Here is a 20,248-nt window from a genome sequence, read left to right on the forward strand (position 1 = left end):
TGTTGAAACCCTGCCTGTCAGCAGCCCGCTCACCCCTCCAGGCTGGGGGCCCCTGGGTCAGCTTTGGGTCAGACCTTCTCCACGGAGGTCTGGGGAATGGGAGGAGCCTTGACCTCCCGGATGCAAGTGATCCTCCCGCTTCAGCCTCCGGAGTCACTGCAATTACAGGCGTGAACCACCATACCCTGTGCGGCCCCGCCAGTTGTAGGCATGGCGAGGGTATTTGGCTGCGGAGGGGCTCCTCGCTCCCTGAGAGGGAAGCTCAGAGACACAGGGATATCTTCAGGGAAACCAAGTTGGGTGAGGCAACCAAGATTGGCCAGGTGACTCTGCTATGGGATCCTGGCAGTTCCGCTCCTGGCACGAAAGGGTTAAGTCCGTCTGAGTCCACCGACCAATGGTGACGCGCAGCGCCTTCGAGGCGCCTCCTGAGTGGCGGGCACGCAGGGTGGGCGGGAGGGAGGAGAATAGCGGGCACCCTCTCCCCCCCGGGAGTGTGCTTAAAAGGCGGTGGTGGTGGCTGCAGCGCCCGGTGCCCCGGGTGACCTCGGCCATGAGCAGCGCAGCCGGCCCAGACCCGTCGGAGGCGCCCGAGGAGCGGCGTTTCCTCAGGTCAGCGGGGGAGAGGGACTCTGGAGACGGGCTTGGCTCTCATGGGGCCAGGAGCAGCCAGTAGGACCGGAGGCAGAGGCATAGCTGGGACAGAATGGGGTCCGGGGACTGGAGACGGGCACAGCCAGGATGGAGGTTCAGCGGCAGAGGCATGACCACGGTGGGGAATCGCAGGCAGGGATATGGCAAAGAGGAGCCTGGGAATCCCGGGAATCCGAGACCCGCCTGGTATCTTGCTGGAGACACTGAACTGCGTTGCTGGGGAAACTGCCTCCAGGGGCAACCCCGCCCCTCATGAATGATTCATCAACAGCGCTGGTCACTCCCACACAGAACCCCAACCGTGACCCAACCCCACACTCCATCTCTCCCAGGGACCTTGGAGCTGCAGCCCCAACTTCCCGACATGGGAAGAGCTGAGCTGAGCTCAAATGCTACCACCTCCTTTGTCCAGAGGAGGAAACTGAGGCCTGGGGAAGGCAGTCATGGCTAGAGCAGATTTGGAACACACTGGCTGTTTGCCAGAGGTTGGTGAGTTTGGGATCTGAAACTAGCGCCGTAGCTGTGACTCCCACCTCATCCTCCTCAGCCTTTGTGACATGGGATCCCAGGCAAGGCTGTGGACCTCACTGTGAACCAGATGCGTCCAGCAGCTCCTGCCCACTGCCCACCTAGCAGGGCACATGTCCCCTCAGCCAGTGTCCAGACTCAGTCTAGGGAATAGTGTTCTAGGAGCTGGAGCCGGGACTTCAACTGGTGTGGGGGGCCTCAAATGCTAAGTGAAGGGAGCGATGGGGCTCTCAGGGGTGGGTAGGAGCGAGAACCTAGTGGAGAACCGGCTGACAAGGCTGGAGACACAGAAGGGCCTCTTAGGCATGGTGAGGAGTTTGGAGCTTGAATGTTCCCAGAGCCCTCGGGAGCCATCAGCAGGTTTGGGATCCTGTGATGCAATCTGGTGTTCAAGTTTTCAAAGCACCCTAGGCTCGTGTTGAGTTTTGGAGGCAGGAGACTGCTGTGTGTGGCCCTGTGGTGGTCTGGTGGGCAGAGGTGTGAGGAGGAGAGAAGCAGGTAGGACTGAGGCAGGGTGAGTGTGGCATGGGCACCCTGGCCTGAGGTTTCACCTCCCAGAGAGCCCCCTCCTGGAGGCATTTGGGGAGTGTCAGGCCCAGTTCCCTTTGGACCCAGGCCACCTCAGGCTTCCTGGGTCTGACAGGGAAATCCTTGGGGCCTTGAAGCTTCTCTCATCTGGAGGCTGAGATTGGGGGGAGCAAAAGGCACCTCTGAACACCCCCAGAATCCCACAACAGCAGAATGGACCTGTCCTGCCTGCCACCCTCCTCCACCAGGCTCCAATTCCCACGAAGCTTCCTCCCCCACCCCACAGCTGCTGCTGCGCCCCACCCCCAGGTTCCTAACCTGGATGACCCTCTGCCCACAGAGCCCCCATTATCATTTTAATGACCAGTTAGGCAGGAAGAGAATGTTCCAAGTGGCTTCCAGAGACCAAAGCTTTGGGACAGAAGAAGAGAAATGCATCACCATCCCGCTCTCCACTTCCTCCCCACACCCTCCTGCAGGGGCAGCAGTCAGAGCTGTCACAAGATGGAGGTGGAGGAATGAGCCATGTTCCCAGCCTGCCAGATTCCTCACCCGGAATGCAAATGCACCTTCTCCTATGTGCTTTCCTGGGAGCTGTGCTGGCCTTCCCGGGGAGACTCTTTGTCTGACTTCACCATGAGCTCCTTTTCCCCACCCCGTCCTTCAACTTCATCCTGTGTCAGCTGCAGACAGGCTGAGGTTTGAATTTGGCTCTAGTTACTGGGGTGTCCTGGGTTCACACTGGGTGTGATTTTTCTGCCCTGAGCCTCCATCTCCCCATATGTGTGGACCCCCGAAGTGTCCTTCTTACCGTGTTCCTCAGTCTGGCATTTGAGGCCCTGCCTGCCCTGTCCCCTTGATCACTCTGCTTCAGCCTCCCTTCTGCCCCTCAAACATACTAGGCTCCTTCCCACCCGAGGGCCTTGGCTTTTGCTGTTCTTGCCCCTGCATTACCTCCCACGATGTGCCAGGCCGCCTCCTCCAGGAAGCCCTCACTGACTCCCATCCCATAGCAGTCCTTTCTCCTGCAATCTACCTACCCGGCCTTATCATGCTGCAAAATTGGCCAGAGGGCAGTCATCTCCCATTCAAAGAATTGAAGTAAAGAACCTCAGGATTCATCACCCCAAACCTCCACCGTCTGTAGGTCTGGCTCTATGTCTTTGTTCATGTCCTGTGGCTCTGGAGACACCAAGGGGGAAAGACCCGGTTTCCTGACTTGCTTCCTGCATGACCCTGGGCAAGCCACTCGGCTTCTCTGAATCATTAGTTGTTTTTCCAACTTTTCTAGGCCTGGCTCTTTTTATTGTTTATGTTTGTGTTTTTTATTATTTTAGAGACAAGGTCTTGTTCTGTCGCCTAGGCTAGAGCGCAGTGGCGTGATCATAGCTCACTGCAGCCTCCACCTCCCAGATTCAAGTGATCCTCCTGCCTCAGCCTCCTGGGTCACTGGGATTACAGGTGTCCATCACCACGCCCTGCCTAGCCCCACCAATTGTGTAGGTCACCCCAATATTCAGTTTTGCTCCAAGAGGTGGAGATGGACCCCAATTACTCAATGAAGTGGATGACAGAGCTTCGCCTCAAGCTAAGTGGCCCCATTTCTCTGGCAACAAATAACCTTTTTTTTTTTTTTTGGAGACAGTCTCACTCAGTCGCCTGGGCTAGAGTGCAGTGGCACGATCTCGGCTCACTGCAACCTCCGCCTCTCAGGTTCAAGCGATTCTCCTGCCTCAGCCTCCCGAGTAGCTGGGACTACAGGCGCCCGCCACCACGCCCGGCTAATTTTTGTATTTTTAGTAGAGACAGGGTTTCACCACCTTGGGCTGGAATTCCTGACCTCAAGTGATCCACCTGCCTCATCCTCCTGTAGTGCTGGGATTACAGATGTGAGGCACCGCGCCCGGCCTGACCACAGATAATCTAATTATGTCACTGCCCCTGAAAATCGGTCACCAAAGGGCCTCCTAGCCCCAGGCCCCAAGGCCACCCCGCTGATTGTGCCATCAAACTCTGCAGCCTTAAAAACCCGTGGACGCCCCCCGTCCTGTCCGCCCCTTCCAGCGTCCTGAAGCTTGTTCAGTGGCTCCCACTGCCTGAAATCAGCCCATCGCCCCCATCGAAGTCCTTCATGTTCCATTCCCCTTGGTTCCTTCCGCCTTGGGAGCTGGGGACGTCTAGATCCGGTTCCGTGTCCCACGGTTTGGAGCAGTAGAACCAACGCGCGCGGCCAGCGCATCTTCTGCCACCAGAGGGCGCCCGCGCCTAGGGCTTTGGCTCCCACACCGCAGCCCGCCAGGCCTCGATTCAACCCGCGTGTCGTACTGTGAAACTGAGGGCATCCCCAGCTCAAGGCTGCAGACGCTACTCGGGGGTACAGGTTGGGAGGGTGGCTTTGGGACCGGGTTTAGAAGCTTGGCGGAACATTTCTGGCTCCACCTGAGGCTCTGTGTGTGTCTCTGAGTGTCCCATCCCACTCTGTCCCCAGCACCGCGGAGGCAGCCGCCCTGGAGCGGGAGCTGCTGGAGGATTATCGCTTTGGGCGGCAGCAGCTCGTGGAGCTGTGCGGTCATGCTAGTGCTGTGGCTGTGACCAAGGTACCTGACCCCTGACCCCCAACCCTGACCCCAACCAGGCGGCCAACTCTCCTGAGCTGCATGACTCCAGTGACCAGAGTGGTCCAGCCCTCAAGAACCCCCTTTTTGCTTGGGCCTACTCCAGTCTGATGGGTAAACTGAGGCCCAGAGAGGCTCATGGCTGGTACAGGCCAGACGGGGATCTGAGACCCCTGGTATCAGAGAAGGCCAGAGCAGAGGTTATTGCAGGGACAGTGCCGCGACCCTGGAAGTGCAGACCCCTCCTGCACATGTGGCCCGCCTGCTTCTCCCACCTCCTGGGTCTTGGGCACCAGGGACATCTGCTCCTGCAATCTGAACACCCCTAAACAACCCCGTTCTGCAGGTGGGGAAACTGAAGCTCAGGTGGTGAGGGGCCTGCCCTGGGTCACAGGGGGATGGAAGCAGAGCTGCAACCCGGGTGTGTCTGGCTCTGGAGTAAACCCTCACACCTCGAGGGGCCAGGAGGATGACACAAGGGTGATAGCAACAATCATACTATGGAGTGCTTCACCGTGCAGCCAGCCGTGCTGGGCCTCAGTTTCCTCCTCTGCAACAGGATAATAAATGGTACTGATGAGTCAGTCCCGAAACGAGAATGCCTCAGAAAACACACACACAGAAGGCTCTAGCCTGACTGCCTCCTCTTCCTCCCCCTCCATCCTCATCCCCCTCGCCTTTCTCCTCCTTCCTCCTCCTCCTGCCGCCTCCTCTCGCCCTCCTCCTCCTCCTCCTTTCTCTCTCCCTCCTCCTCCCCTTCCACCCCTTTCTCCTCTCCTTTCTCCTTCCTCTCCCTCCTCCTCCCCTCCTGTTCTGCTTCCTCCTTCCCACTTTCCCTACCTACTACCCCTCCTCCTCCTTCTCCTCCTCCCCATTCTCCCCCTCCTCCCTCCTCCTCCTCTTTTTCTTCTTATTGCCACGGTATACTTTTTAAAAACTCAGGGTTTTTCTTCATGTAGACTTAAATGTTTGTATTTCCAAATGAAATAGATCCCAGGTGAGGCGCCCAAAGAAGGAAAATCAAAATCCCAGAAAGAAACCCAGGTAGTCACCACTCCCCCGGCGCTCAGTGGCCAGCCATCGGGTTTTTGCACTGAAAGCCCCTTGTCTGTCCAGGAGCCCCTCAGTCCCAGTCTTGGGTCTTGGGCTGTGGGCCTGGCGTGACTGGGGTCACAGGCATGTTCATGGCAGGTCAGGACCGTGCTAAGCCCTTGGGGAGGAGACTTGAACGGGGAATAATCTGCCGTCTGTGTTGGAGCTTAAAGGACAGCTGGGCTCAGGAGACACCCAGTGTGCCTGTCAGCCGGTGGCACTGTCATCGCATTTGATAAAGGCCAAACTGAGGCTGGGAGAGGAGAAGGGGCCGGGGCCACGCAGAGTCAGGGCAGGGCTGGGGCTGAAATGCCTGTGTTAGAGATGCATACATGCCACAGAGACAACCAGAGACATGGAGCCCCAGAGATGGAGACAGAGACACAGAGACAGGGAGACTTGTTGGTGAGAGATACAGAGAGAAAGATAGGCAGACAGAGACAGAGTCTGAGAGACACAGAGAGACACAGAGATGGCCAGAGACAGACGGAGAGAGACAGAGATACAGAGACAGAGACAGAGACAGAGAGATACAGAGACAGCCAGAGACAAATGGAGAGAGACAGAGACAGAGAGAGAGTCAGAGACATACACATAGACACAGAGTCTGAGAGATGCAGACACAGAGATGGCTAGAGACAGATGGAGAGAGACAGAGACAGACAGAGACACAGAGAGTCTGAGAGAGACAGAAACAGCCAGACAGGTGGGGAGAGAGACATGAAGAGAGCCAGAGACATACAGGGAGACAGAGACACGGAGAGTCTGAGAGATACCCAGAGACACAGAAACAGCCAGAGAGAGACAGGCCCCAGGGCATCATGGGTAAGGTTGGGCTCCCCTACTCTGGGGCCTCCGGGAGGGGCTGAGGTCTGGAAACATGGGCGGGGGCAGGCCCGCGGTGAGAAAGGTGGAAGAATGTCTGCAGCTCAGGCGGAGAATAAACAAACCACACTCCCGGTGACGGGCAGTGGCCGGACGCACGTTTTTCCTGCACCGACCTGGCAGAGCCTGAGACCAACCGGGCGTCTGCATCTCCGACGGGGAAACTGAGGCCCCAAGAGGCCCAGCCCCTTATCCAGAGCACCTCACCTCCTATCCTATCCCACTGCCTCCAGGCCCAAGCCCCATCCCTTCCTCTACTCTGGGCCTCAGTTTCCTCTCCAGGCAAGGAGGAATCTGGACTGTGCCTGTGCCTTTGCTGTGCCCCCCCCTCCACCAGGCGTTCCCGTTGCCCGCTCTCTCCCGGAAGCAGAGGACGGTGCTGGTCGTGTGTGGCCCGGAACAGAACGGGGCAGTGGGGCTGGTCTGTGCCCGTCACCTGCGGGTGTTTGTAAGTAGCCAGGACCCCTTCGACCTCCCAGAGTCCCTGCCCCTGCAGAAATCACTGCCTTCTTTTGATAGCGTCCCAGCGGGACATCGACGCAGGGCTAGGTTGTAGAATATGCCCAGGGCTTGTCCCAGGTAGGGTCTGGTGCTGGTGACCAGGTCAGGGAAGCCTGGGAGGGCCTCCAGCCCGGACTCCCTCTTCCTCCACCCCCAGGAGTATGAACCCACCATCTTCTACCCCATGCGCTCGCTGGACCTGCTGCATCGGGACCTGACCACCCAGTGTGAGAAGATGGACATCCCCTTCCTAAGCTACCTGCCCACTGAGGTCAGCGCTGGGTGGCAAGTGAGGGGGACATGGTGTGCCGTGGCCCCGAGCCGCCCTGACCCTGCCTGCCATCCCCAGGTGCAGCTCATTAACGAAGCCTACGGGCTGGTGGTGGACGCCGTGCTGGGCCCCGGCGTGGAGCCGGGCGAGGTCGGGGGCCCCTGCACTCGCGCGCTGGCCACGCTCAAGCTGCTGTCTATCCCCCTCGTGAGCCTGGACATCCCCTCAGGCATGCCGGGCAGAGGGGGGCACAATGGGGCTTGGAGGGCTTGGGTGGAGTCCCCCGTGCCCCAGCTCCTGGCGGACCCTGCCTGTCTGAACCTGTCTCCCCAGCTTGGATGGACCCACACTTGGCTGAGGCTAAGGGTCACACCCATCCCTCAGATGGGGAAGATCGAGGCTGCCACCCCAGGTGACCCCAGGTCTCCTCCTTCCCCCACCCCAGTGCCCAGCCCACATGCCCTCTGCCCACCCCTGGCCCAGTCTCCTGGGCAGACGTGAGCTCACTCGGCAAAGGCCGCGCCCGCCCTGGCCGCCGCCCCATGCCTGTTGGAACCATTAGGCGACAGGCAGACGGAACAAACAGCCGCTGGCCAGCCGGACCCTCCGTGGGGGTGGCTGGACTCCGGGGGATGTCCCCTGGCTCTCGGGATCCCAGGGACATCCCAGCAGGGTGCCGCAGAGCAGGGGCAGCAAGGGAGGAGGTGTGCTGTCTGATCTGAGCGGCGAGGCTGCAGGCTCAGCCCAGGACAGAGAGGGTGGCTCTGTCAGGTCAGAGGGGATGGTTAGGAATCTCTAGTCTGAGGGTGGTGGCTATGGTCAGAGAAGGATTAAAGTCTGAGGGAGAATCCAGTGGCTTCTGGTGAGTGGCCCCAGAATCAAGTCAGAGATAGGAGAGAAGGCAAGGCTCCTAGGCTGAAAGTGGAGGCTCATTCAAGAGGTGATGGAGGCTGGGCACAGGGCTCAGGCCTGTAATCCTAGCACTTTGGGAGGTCGAGGTGGGCAGGTCACCTGAGGTCAGGAGATCCAGACCAGCCTGGCCAACATGGCGAAACCCAGTCTCTACAAAATATAAACATTTGCTGGGTGTAGTGGTGCACGCCTGGCGTCCTAGCTACTTGGGAGGCTGAGGCAGGAGAATGGCTTGAACCCGGGAGGCAGAGGTTGCAGTGAGCTGAGATCGTGCCACTGCACTCCAGCCTGAGCAACAGAGTGAGACTGTATCTTAAAAACAAACAGGCTGGGCGTGGTGGCTCACTCCTGTAATCCTAACACTGTGGGAGGCCGAGGTGGGCAGATCATAAGTCCAGGAGTTCGAGACCATCCAGGCCAATATGGTGAAACTCCATCTCTACTAAAAATATAAAAATTACCCAGGTGTGGGGGCATGCGCCTGTAGTCCCAGCTACTTGGGAGGCTGAGATGGGAGAATTGCTTGAACCCGGGAGGCGGGGGTTGCAGTGAGCTGAGATCATGCCACTGTACTCCAGCCTGGACAACAGAGTGAGACTCCCTCTCAAAAAAAAAAAAAGAAAAAAAGAAAGAAAGCCGGGCGCGGTGGCTCAAGCCTGTAATCCCAGCACTTTGGGAGGCCGAGATGGGTGGATCATGAGGTCAGGAGATCGAGACCATCCTGGCTAACACGGTGAAACCCCGTCTCTACTAAAAAATACAAAAAACTAGCCGGGCGAGGTGGCAGGCGTCCATAATCCCAGCTACTCGGGAGGCTGAGGCAGGAGAATGGCGAGAACCCGGGAGGCGGAGCTTGCCGTGAGCTGAGATCCGGCCACTGCACTCCAGCCTGGGCGACAGAGTGAGACTCTGTCTCAAAAAAAAAAATAAATAAATAAATAAATAAATAAATAAATAAATAAAGGTAATGTCTAATCTGCTGGTGAGGGTACCAATCTGGGAGTGAGGGTAGGGACCTTCGGTCAGATGGAGGAGTTTCTAATCAAGTGAGCTCAAGTCAGGTGGGGAGGAGGACATGTCCTGTTAGAGGCAAGAACTTGGGGCAAGGAGACAAGTCCGACGTCAGAGGCTTGCCTGAGGCTGGAGGCCAGTTTGTGGTCTGAGTAGAGGATGGATATCTAGTCACGGGTGGAGGCTGGGGTCTGGCTGGGAGGTCTGGGAGGAAAGAAGCTCTAAAGTGGAGAGGCTGCAAGTTGATGCCGAGAGAGTTGTGGGGACAGGTACCAGGGCAGAAGGCAGAGGCATGGTTCTCATGGGAAAGGGCAGCAGGTGGAAATGGTGTCTGAAGACAGAGGCTGGGTCAGATGGAGGAGGGCGATTGAATGGTAGGATGGGAGCAGAAGCAGAAAAGTCTGAGTGCAGAAGCTCTGGTCCGATTTGGAGGGAAACGCCTCCAAAGACTGGGAGAGACTTGTCTGAGGGCGGAGGCAGAGTTCTAGGGGGAGACAAGTCTCACCAGGACCCACGTGTCAGAGAGAAGAGGCTGGGTCTGATGGGGGAGGGGAAGTGGGGGGTGGGGCAGCAGGACTCTGGTCTGAGAGCAGAGGCTCAGTGTTGGAGGGGAGAGGAGGAGAGGCAGGGCCAGGATGGACTCTAGGCTGAGGGCGGGCCACCCTCCCAGTTCCCAATCCCCCCGGACCCTCCTCCCTCAGGCTGGGACGCAGAGACCGGCAGCGATGCGGAGGACGGGCTGCGGCCTGATGTGCTGGTGTCTCTCGCCGCGCCCAAGCGCTGCGCCGGCCGCTTCTCTGGGCGCCACCACTTCGTGGCCGGCAGGTTCGTGCCCGACGACGTGCGCCGCAAGTTCGCCCTGCGCCTGCCAGGATACACGGGCACCGACTGCGTCGCGGCACTGTGACCGCCACCCGCGCCCACACCGCTGGGACCCGCGCCAATAAACAGCCCTCCCACCACCACCGCCTCGCCTCCGCCTCCTTTGTGCACCGGCCCGCCGCGGGGGGTGGGCACACTCGAAGAGGGACTTCACGCGATCCCTGGGTGATCCAAGGCGGGGAGCATGGAGAAGGGCGGTGGAGTGGGACTTCCCGCTGGCCTCCTAGAAAACTTGAGCTAGGGCTGGGGGCGGTGGCCTGTAATCCCAGCACTTTGGGAGGCTGAGGCTGGAGGATCGCTTAAGGACAGGAGTTTGAGACCAGCCTGGGCAACATAGCGAGACCCTGACTCTACAAATTAAAAGAAAACGAAGAAAACTCGAGCCAGAAGAATGGAGGGTAGATTCAGGGTGGGACTCCCAGAATGCCTGGGGTGGCCTAAATCCTATAGGATCGAAGTCAGACGCGAGGGAGGACTTCCAGCCGCCTAAAGCGTGTCCGAGCAGCTTGAGGCTGGATTCCAAGTGGCACTTCCCTCAGGCAGCTTAGGATGCAGCTTGGAGGACGGAGTGGGCTCGGGGAGGGAGTTCCAGCGGACCAGGGGGAACCCAGGCCAGCCTGAGGGCGGAGGCACAGCCGGACGCACCGAGGGGGGCGACCCAGAGGGGTTGCTGGAGCGTTGGTCACCCAGGGCCAGGGGGCGTGGCCTGAATAGGGCGTGGCCTGGGCGGGATCTGCGGTCGCCTCCCGCCCCCATCCTCAGTCCCAGCGGCCGCCAGACCCGCCGGAGTTGGACCCGAGCACGCCGCGGAGCCCGGACCCTCCCTCGGACGCTCTGCTCCGGCCATGGCGTCGCTGCTGCCACTACTCTGTCTCTGTGTCGTCGCCGCGCACCTGGCTGGGGCCCGAGGTGAGGCGCCTCCAGCCCCCGCGCCCAGCCCCTGAAGCTCCCGAAGGCCTGGCAGCCGGCCTTGCGTGAAGCCGCACTCGGGGAGAGAATCCAGGGACCCACGCGCTTCCCCGGGGACTGGGTCCCCTTCACCAGTCGGATCCCCGCGACCACCTGGGGCGCGGAGCGGGCCTCATCCATTCTCTTCCTTGGCTAAGCCGGGAGTGTGGATAAGAACCTAGAGTTCCTCCCGGGGTCTGGACTCTCCCACCCTGGACCGAAGGGGTCGGAACCGGCCCCTCCTACCTAACTCCCACACACCCACTCACTCCAACCGCTGGAGAAAGAAATGCCCATCCCTGGAACACTCAGTGGGGCGGGGGACGGGCCGACTTCTCAAGTGAGGAGACTGAGGCGCCCAGAAGGAAGGGGCTTGTCTGACCTCATCACTCTGCCGGGAGTATCTTAGATAGCTCCTATCTTGGAGAAGCCAGTCTAGATTCCAAGGACTTCTGACCAGCAGCTTGGACTCTAGTACAGGGATGGAAGATAGACTAAGGGAGGGACTTCCAGCAGTCTATCTTGATGAGGGGGAGCCCAGCCTGAGGGCAGAGGCACAGCCGGCTGAACTCGGGGCAGCTGAACACAGTGGGAGGGAGACTCTGGCCTAGGGGAACTGGATGGTACTTGGACTTCCCCAGCCGGGGGGTTGGGGCTAGGTCAGAGAGAGGTACTTGGCTTTGGGAGCCTGGTGGTGGTCGTGGGCAACGTAGTGGAGGAGAGTGGCAGCCCTCGGGGGTTCTGGCCTTTCAGAGGCTCAGTTTTCCCTCCTGTTAAAATGGGGATCATGGGCCGGGTGCGGTGGCTCACGCCTGTAATCCCAGCACTTTGGGAGGCCGAGGCAGGCGGATTACCTGAGGTCAGGAGTTCAAGACCAACCCGGCCAACATGGTGAAACCCCATCTCTACTAAAAATATAAAAATTAGCAGGGCGTGGTGGCGAGTGCCTGTAATCCCAGCTACTCAGGAGGCTGAGGCATGAGAATCACTTGAACCCAGGAGGCAGAGGCTGCAGTGAGCCGAGATTGTGCCACTGCACTCCAGCCTGGTTGAGAGAGGGAGATTCTGTCTCAAAAAAAAAAGAAAGAAAAGAAAAAAGAAAAAAAAAGGGGATGATCATGGCTGCACCTTGCCCAAAAGGAGGCTCCCAGCGGTCCCCATCAGTAGCAGCATGCTTCCTTCTCCCCATTCCTCACCCACAGACACCAACCCCACCGAGGAGCCCACGGCGACTGCATTGGGCCTGGAAAGACGGTCCGTGTACCCCGGCCAGCCCTCACCAGCCCTGGAGGACTGGGAAGGTGAGTCAGCTTGCCTCAGAGCCCCGTCTCTGCTGCGGGCTTGTTGGGGGGCTTGGGCTACTGGGGTCGTGTGAGGAGAGGGCACACACTGGGCGAAGGGACCAGTGCCGTCCTGGTCCCTGGACATGACAGCCCCTGGAGGTGATGCCCCAAGTTCAAGATCTAAGTGAGAGGCCGGTCAGACAGAGGCAAGAGCTCAGCGCACCGGGATGGACCAGGTCAGGCCCTGGGCGGCAGAACTGGGGGCGCGGGGAACCCAGTCTGCCCTGCACCTGTTTCAGGCAGCTGGCTCGGGTCGTGGGCGCGCTCGACTAGCCCGTGCCCACCGGGGGAGGGGGCTGAGACAGCAGGTAAGGCCTTTGCACGCACGCATGGGGGCCTACAGGCCGCCGCCCCGGTCCCAGCGCGTGCGGTGCCCGCAGAGGCCAGCGAGTGGACGTCCTGGTTCAACGTGGACCACCCCGGAGGCGACGGCGACTTCGAGAGCCTGGCCGCCATCCGCTTCTACTACGGGCCAGCGCGTGTGTGCCCGCGGCCGCTGGCGCTGGAAGCGCGCACCACGGACTGGGCCCTGCCATCCACCGTCGGCGAGCGCGTGCACTTGAACCCCACGCGGGGCTTCTGGTGCCTCAACCGCGAGCAACCGCGTGGCCGCCGCTGCTCTAACTACCACGTGCGCTTCCGCTGCCCACTAGGTGAGGGCGGGGCTGGATGATGGGGGCGGGGCTTGGAATGGGCGGGGCTGCGTTGTGGGTGGGTGGGGCTGGGAGGGGCAGGACCGTGGGGGTATGGGCGTGGCTAGGAAGAGCCGGGGGACCCTTGGGTGTAGAGCCACGTGAGGGGGCGGAGCCAGGGAGGGCGGGGCTTTTGAAGAGAGGTGCTGGGAACAGCGCGGGGCTCAGGTGCACCGTCAGGAGGCCCAGCGGGTCAGGACCCATGTGCAGCCCCCTGGAACGCATCTCCCTCCCGCTGCCCTCGTTTGCGCATCTGTAAGAGCTTAGTTCTGTGGCGTGCCCTGAGCCCAAATGTGTGCAGGATGCAGGGAGAAGAGCAGGACTGACCCCCGGGACCTTATGCCGGGGTGGGGAGGTGGGTCGGCATCTAAACTATGTTTTCGACAGGCGCGCTTAGGGGAGCATGGGTGGGGGCGATGGCAGATCTGCCATGGGGAAGAAGGGTCCTTTAGTCCCAGGTTACCCGGAGGCGCGGTTCCTGGGGAGTGCGGCCGCCTGATCTCTGTCCCTGCCTTCCGCAGAGGCCTCGTGGGGCGCGTGGGGCCCGTGGGGTCCCTGCTCGGGGAGCTGTGGGCCAAGCCGTCGCTTGCGCCGCCGCCACTGCCCAAGCCCCGCTGGGGATGCGTGTCCCGGGCGTCCTCTGGAGGCGCAGAGGTGCGTGCGGCCTCGATGTCCAGGTAGGAGGGGCGGGGTCTGGAGGCAGGGGCCCCGTACAAAGGGGAGGGAGGGGAGGTTAGCGGCTGAGCCTGGGGGAGAGGGTGGAGTTAGAGGCGGGGCCTGGATGTAGAGAGGCAGTGCCTCTCATGATCGATGCCTAGAGGGGAGGAGCTAGTTGGGGGCGGGGCCTCATGGGACGGGGCTGTGAAGGGCGGGGCCTGGTGCAGGGGCGGAGCCTAGTGGACCCAAACTCTGGAGCCAGGTGGAGACCCGCCCTTCCTTCCTTCCTGGGCCCAAAGAGCACTGGTAACTATGCACATCTGGACAGGTGGATGCCAGGGGGCTCTTGTGCAGGCAGACATGGGCAGATAGGGGGTGCTTCCCCTGTGTGCATTCCAGACTGTACGGATGTCTCCGTGGGGGAACAGAAGTCAGTTCATACACTCAGGGTGCACACGTGCGTGGCATTTGCAGCCCCTCCTGGTTCCCCACGCCCACACAGACACCCGCTCACAGCCTGGCAGACATGATGCCTAGGCCCTCACAGGGCCAGACACCGGGCAAGCCAGGAGGAGACTGGAAATTCCACTAGCGCCTGGGCTCCACAAACACGGCCTGGAGGCTGCTCCGGGGAGCCCGTCACAGGGTGGGGGCACATGGTGGCCAATGGGGCGTTGGGGTCCCCACCCCATCGCGCCTGGCTCTGCCCTCCCGGCTCCTGTGCCCTGAAGTTTCCAGTGGAATTTTCCATTTTATGGAGAAACCGCAGGATTGGGAAGGGGGGCAGTTGTTCTCAGCCCAAGATCCAGCCCCTTGCTGGGCCCCCAGCCCCTGTCCAGACATTTTCTCTTCTGCTGGAAAGGTCTGTGCCATATTTTGAGACTCACCTCTCCTGTCCCCTCCTATAGGACCTCTTCCCTACCTCTCTGGGTCCCAGTTCCTACCCCCTGGCCCAGCCCTGACCACTCAGCCCATCACCCCCTCACACCAGGGACTGCTCCAAGCAGGGCCATGCTGAGGCCTCTGAGAGGCACCTTATAGGAGGGCCCCAGACATATTTGTTGAGTGACTGAGTGGAAAGCCCTCCTCAGGAGGGATTATGGAGGCTTCTCTGCCCTGCTGCCTCTCCATATCCCCCCAGGGTGCGGCCTTGACACCTGTGAGTGCCCGGACCACATCCTCCTGGGCTCGGTGGTCACCCGATCTGGGCAACCACTGCCAGGAGCCAGGATCTCCCTGCGAGACCAGCCTGGCACCGTGGCCACCAGTGATGCTCATGGAACCTTCCGGGTGCTTGGTGTCTGTGCTGACAGTCATGCCAATATCAGGGCCCAGATGGATGGCTTCTCTGCAGGGGAGGCCCAGGCCCAGGCTAACGGATCCATCTCTGTGGTTACCATCATCCTTGATAAGTTAGGTAAGCACCCTTACTTACAGCATGGGGCATGAAGGGGCTGAGGATCTGGGGAGGAAGTTCTAGCACTCAAAGTCAAGGGAGGAAGAAATAAGATGTGACACAGTCATTGGTGAAGGCACAGAGTGAGTCCGGGCATTTCTGGGAGAAAGAAGAGGATGGGGACCTTGTGCCTGGGAAGGGTCGGTGGGAGAAGCTCTGATCTTTGCCACCTTTGACCCCAGAGAAGCCATACCTGGTGAAACACCCTGAGTCCCGAGTGCGAGAGGCTGGCCAGAATGTGACCTTCTGTTGCAAAGCCTCCGGGACCCCAATGCCCAAGAAATACTCCTGGTGAGCACCCCCCCTGGGCTCAGGGGCATCTTCTCCGGCTTTGGAGTTGGATTCAATTTCATGATGTTATGTGGTTTCCCATCTGGAGAGTGGGGAAAGCGTTAACAGGGAATGAATTGGTTGGGAGAGGGACTACCAAGGAGGTTGAATGGGGCCAGTCTCGCTGGGGAGGAGGCTGACTTTGGCAAAGCCTCTCTGGAGATCCCCAGCCGCGCCTGCAGACTGGGGGCCAACACAGCCTCTCCCACTAAGCCCTATGGTGTCACTCACCTGCCACCCAGGTTCCACAATGGGACCCTGCTGGACAGGCGAGCGCACAGGTACGGGGCCCACCTGGAGCTCCAGGGGCTGCATCCAGACCAGGCTGGCATCTACCACTGCAAGGCATGGAACGAGGCGGGTGCTGTGCGCTCGGGCACTGCCTGGCTCACTGTACTTGGTGAGTGTCCTTGGCCACATCCCTGAGCAAGCCTTCCCCCAAACAGAGCCCGGACTATAGCTAAGCTCAACCCCAAATGGAGTCCCCACTTCAGACCGATCCAATCCTAGGCCTCCACTGAGCCCCCATACCACTCTGAGCACCAACCTTCCATCTTTACCCTGGGCAGACCCATATCCCTTAGGTTGAGTCCTTGACCACAGACAGAGCCCCCAGCCTTGGCCTCCATGAAGTCCTCCTCCCTGCCCTGACCTGTATGTTTTCTTGGTCCCCAGCCCCAGGCCAGCCATCCTGCGACCCCCAGCCCCAAGAGTACCTGATCAAGCTCCCTGAGGACTGTGGTCAGCCAGGCAGTGGCCCTGCCTACCTGGATGTGGGCCTCTGCCCCAACACCCACTGCCCCAGCCTGGCAGGCTCCAGCCCCCGATGCGGGGACACCAGCTCCCGCTGCTGCTCTGTGCGCCGTCTGGAGAGAAGGGAGATCCACTGCCCTGGCTATGTCCTCCCGGTGAAGGTGGTGGCAGAGTGTGGCTGCCAGAAGTGTCTGCCCCCTCGGGGGCTGGTCCGGGGCCGTGTTGTGGCTGCTGACTCCGGGGAGCCGCTGCGCTTCGCCAGGATTCTGCTGGGCCAGGAGCCCATCGGCTTCACTGCCTACCAGGGAGACTTTACCATTGAGGTGCCACCCTCTACCCAGCGGCTGGTGGTGACTTTTGTGGACCCCAGCGGTGAGTTCATGGACGCTGTCCGGGTCTTGCCTTTTGACCCTCGAGGTGCCGGCGTATACCACGAGGTCAAGGCCATGCGGAAGAAAGCACCGGTCATTTTAGATGCCAGCCAGAGCAACACGATCCCCCTGGGCGAGCTGGAAGATGAGGCGCCCCTGGGCGAGCTGGTCCTGCCTTCTGGAGCCTTCCACAGAGCCGACGGCAAACCCTACTCAGGGCCTGTGGAGGCTAGGGTGACGTTCGTGGACCCCCGAGACCTCACCTCGGCAGCATCCGCCCCCAGTGACCTGCGCTTCATGGACAGTGACGGCGAGCTGGCTCCGCTGCGCACCTACGGCATGTTCTCCGTGGACCTCCGTGCGCCCGGCTCCGCGGAGCAGCTGCAGGTGGGGCCAGTGACCGTGCGGGTGGCTGCCAGCCAGATGCACATGCCGGGCCACGTAGAGGCCCTCAAGCTGTGGTCGCTGAACCCCGAGACCGGCTTGTGGGAGGAGGAGAGCGGCTTCCGGCGCGAGGGGTCCTCGGGTACCCGGGTGCGCCGCGAGGAGCGCATCTTCCTGGTCGGCAACGTGGAGATCCGGGAGAGGCGCCTGTTCAACCTGGATGTGCCTGAGCGCCGCCGCTGCTTTGTGAAGGTACGCGCCTATGCCAACGACAAGTTCAACCCCAGCGAGCAGGTGGAGGGAGTGGTGGTCACGCTGGTCAACCTGGAGCCCGCCCCTGGCTTCTCCGCCAACCCCCGCGCCTGGGGCCGCTTCGACAGCGCGGTCACCGGCCCCAATGGTGCCTGCCTCCCCGCCTTCTGCGACGCCGACCGGCCCGACGCTTACACGGCCCTGGTCACCGCCACCCTGGGCGGCGAGGAGCTGGAGCCAGCACCTTCCCTGCCCCGCCCACTCCCGGCCACCGTGGGCGTCACCCAGCCCTACCTGGACAGGCTGGGGTACCATCGGACGGACCACGACGATCCCGCTTTCAAGCGCAATGGCTTCCGAATCAACCTTGCCAAGCCCAGGCCAGGTGACCCCACCGAGGCCAATGGGCCTGTGTACCCATGGCGCAGCCTGCGGGAATGCCAGGGGGCCCCGGTGACCGCCAGCCACTTCCGCTTCGCCAGGGTGGAGGCGGACAAGTATGAGTACAACGTGGTGCCCTTCAGAGAGGGCACGCCTGCCTCCTGGACTGGCGATCTCCTGGCCTGGTGGCCCAACCCGCAGGAGTTCCGGGCCTGCTTCCTCAAGGTGAAGATCCAGGGTCCCCAGGAGTACATGGTCCGCTCCCACAACTCGGGGGGCAGCCACCCACGCACCCGGGGCCAGCTCTATGGGCTTCGGGATGCCCGGAGCGTGCGAGACCCCGAGCGACCGGGCACCTCGGCAGCCTGCGTGGAGTTCAAGTGCAGTGGGATGCTGTTCGACCAGCGGCAGGTGGACAGGACGCTGGTGACCATTATGCCCCAGGGCAGCTGCCGGCGCGTGGCGGTCAATGGGCTCCTTCGGGATTACCTGGCCCGGCACCCCCCCCCAGTGCCCGCAGAGGACCCAGCTGCCTTCTCCATGCTGGCCCCCCTAGACCCTCTGGGCCACAACTATGGCGTCTACACGGTCACTGACCAGAGCCCACGACTGGCCAAGGAGATCGCCATTGGCCGCTGCTTTGATGGTTCCTCTGACGGCTTCTCCAGAGAGATGAAGGCTGACGCTGGCACAGCCGTCACCTTCCAGTGCCGGGAGCCACCGGCTGGACGACCCAGCCTCTTCCAGAGGCTGCTGGAGTCCCCGGCGACAGCACTTGGTGACATCCGCAGGGAGATGAGCGAGGTGGCGCAGGCACGGGCCCGGGCCTCAGGTCCCCTCCGCACCCGCCGGGGCAGGGTCCGGCAGTGACCTGGGCCTGGGGCCTTGCTTTCCCGCCTCCCTCCGGACTCCTCTGACCCAGGAAGTTTTGCCCCTCTTTCTTCTCCAGACAGCCCCCTCCCCAGGTGTCTGGGCCTCCTTTCTCCTCCCCTGTCCAGAACTCAGAGTCAGACAAGAACCCGGAGCATCTGATGGTAGAAACACCAAGGAGGCAATTGTTGCTGTGTGGTATGGAATGAAGTTTGCTGTGACTCTCGGGCCAGCACCCCGGGGACAACGTTCAACCCTAGCCTGAAGGGACCGGCTCCCCCAGCTCAGAAGCCGTCCCTGACTTTTCGTGTGTATTTTGACCCTGATTTCAATCTTCTACCTTTGGGAGTTCTGACATTTGGCACAAAGTTCCCTCTGCCTATTTGGAGCTCAGCGCTAGACCAGGTCCCCTGCCCCGAGTTTTGTTTTTGGGGTTATTTATTGAAACAAAGCGTGGGGAGCTGGTTGTGGGTGTGAGTGGGGGTGCGGGGTCCAGGCTAGGCCCAGTGAAAAGGAGGAAGGAGCTTCTTGGGGTTCCCATGTGGGGTAGGCTCTGGGGCTGAGGGGAACAATTCTCACATGTTTGGTGCTTAGAGACCTGCCCGGGGCGTTGGGGTGGATATTCCCGCCCTCCGGGGGCTCAATTAAAAATGCTTTATTTCCAACTCATGGTGTCAGGCTCCAGGGAGGAAGGATGGAGGCTGGGGCTGCCCGGCCCAGATATACCTTTGCAGGCAGAAACACGCGGAGGCACACGCGGGTACCAGGGGCAAGAAGCCCAGGTGGCCGTGACCGCTGAACACAGTAGCAGCCGCTGCTCTGGCCTGGCCTCCTTGGCTGTGCCTGGCCATGTGCCCCGGAGCTACAGCGGGCAGGGAAGGGCCCTGGCAGGGGAGTCTCTGGGGCAGGCAACAGCGATCGAGGCCACCCTGGACCTCCTCAGTCGAGTCCACAGCAGCCCCGCCCTGGGCCCCACCCACCTGAACCCCGGCCACACATCGGTCATGTGGCGATGGGGCTGCCTGAGGCCAGGGCTTTCTGACCTTGCCAGGACCCTGGTTCCGGAGGCGGCAGAATCACAGCTGGCTGGCGGTCTGTGTGCACGTGTGTCCTCCTGGAGCTCCACGGGGCCGGTGCTGTTCTGACCACACCCCCACTGTCCAGATAGAAAAACTGAAGTCTGGCATGAATCTCAGCAGCTTTGAGCCCCCTGTAGCTCTAGGTGTGTGAGTCCCCAGGGCCTGGGGACCAAGGCATCAATGTGACAAGACTGGAGTGGCCTCCGGGGCATCTGAGATGGGAGACTTGTCCCTGGCTGACACCCCCCAGGGAGTGGGTATGTGGCGCATCCCTTAGCTTAGGGGGCAACCACCCACTTCCTCTTCAATCTCCCACCCATCCACTGGCCCCCCCTCCCCAGACCCCCTGATCCCATCGTGCAGCCGTCTAGCATTTAGAGGCGTGAGCTCTGCTGCGCTGGCAACCTCAGGGGCCCTGAGACAGCCTCTTTCTCTAGGAGGAGATAGGCTCACCTGTGCAGACCCCAATATGCCCTGGGGCCAGTGCTCCACCCAGAGGGGTCCCTGGCTCTTGTCCACTGGCCACATCCCCCCTTTGACTGAGGTCTTGGCAAATCCGAACCTCCGCACCTCTCACCCTTTCACTCAGGAAAACATTCCTTTTGCCCTAGGGTGGACTTGGGGGCCTGGAGGCACGGGGAGAAGCTCAAAATGCGAGGCATCACCCCGGTCTCTGAAGGTGGACCCCAGGGCTCTGCTGGAGTTTGGGTTTGGGCAGCCCCAGACATCGGCACCCCAGCCTCACCCTCGATAGGCTGTGATAGGCAAGAGAGGGGAGATGGTTTGAGGTCCCTGAGGGAGCTGGCAGGGGTTGGAAGTACATACATTTATCCAGAATTTACTGTCTCTACAC

The 20,248-nt window shown here is 61.0% G+C and overlaps 2 protein-coding genes across 3 annotated transcripts; both read left to right on the top strand.

The window, feature by feature from the left end:
* Positions 1-467: 467 nt before the first annotated feature.
* LOC105498169 (YjeF N-terminal domain containing 3) lies at positions 468-9,963 on the top strand. 2 transcript variants are annotated; one of them, XM_011770441.3, is made up of 6 exons: positions 469-612; positions 4,199-4,307; positions 6,640-6,750; positions 6,961-7,074; positions 7,153-7,303; positions 9,699-9,963. In XM_011770441.3, exons 1-6 carry the CDS (start codon positions 554-556, stop codon positions 9,902-9,904), a joined length of 750 nt encoding a protein of 249 aa, XP_011768743.1. In that variant the 5' UTR covers positions 469-553; the 3' UTR covers positions 9,905-9,963. The 2 variants fall into 2 exon arrangements, with proteins under 2 accessions (XP_070943802.1, XP_011768743.1); XM_071087701.1 differs by lacking the exon at positions 6,640-6,750 and having other exon boundaries at positions 468-612.
* A 429-nt stretch (positions 9,964-10,392) lies between these two features.
* LOC105496392 (cartilage intermediate layer protein 2) lies at positions 10,393-18,981 on the top strand. The gene is made up of 8 exons (XM_011767152.2): positions 10,393-10,788; positions 12,030-12,128; positions 12,551-12,823; positions 13,384-13,539; positions 14,661-14,936; positions 15,158-15,266; positions 15,548-15,705; positions 15,981-18,981. Exons 1-8 carry the CDS (start codon positions 10,725-10,727, stop codon positions 18,314-18,316), a joined length of 3,471 nt encoding a protein of 1,156 aa, XP_011765454.2. The 5' UTR covers positions 10,393-10,724; the 3' UTR covers positions 18,317-18,981.
* The last annotated feature ends 1,267 nt before the right edge of the window (positions 18,982-20,248 follow it).

The sequence above is a fragment of the Macaca nemestrina genome, chromosome 20 (genome assembly GCF_043159975.1).
Source record: "Macaca nemestrina isolate mMacNem1 chromosome 20, mMacNem.hap1, whole genome shotgun sequence".
NCBI classification, from domain to species: Eukaryota; Metazoa; Chordata; class Mammalia; order Primates; family Cercopithecidae; genus Macaca; species Macaca nemestrina.

Excerpts from the sequence above, each read along its gene's own strand:
- LOC105498169 (XM_011770441.3), top strand. The coding sequence starts at position 554 with ATGAGCAGCGCAGCCGGCCCAGACCCGTCGGAGGCGCCCGAGGAGCGG. Across the intron at positions 613-4,198 it reads GAGGAGCGGCGTTTCCTCAG|CACCGCGGAGGCAGCCGCCC; the intron begins GTCAGCGGGGGA and ends CTCTGTCCCCAG. Across the intron at positions 7,304-9,698 it reads GAGCCTGGACATCCCCTCAG|GCTGGGACGCAGAGACCGGC; the intron begins GCATGCCGGGCA and ends CTCCTCCCTCAG.
- LOC105496392 (XM_011767152.2), top strand. The coding sequence starts at position 10,725 with ATGGCGTCGCTGCTGCCACTACTCTGTCTCTGTGTCGTCGCCGCGCAC. Across the intron at positions 14,937-15,157 it reads CATCATCCTTGATAAGTTAG|AGAAGCCATACCTGGTGAAA; the intron begins GTAAGCACCCTT and ends CTTTGACCCCAG. Across the intron at positions 15,706-15,980 it reads TGCCTGGCTCACTGTACTTG|CCCCAGGCCAGCCATCCTGC; the intron begins GTGAGTGTCCTT and ends CTTGGTCCCCAG.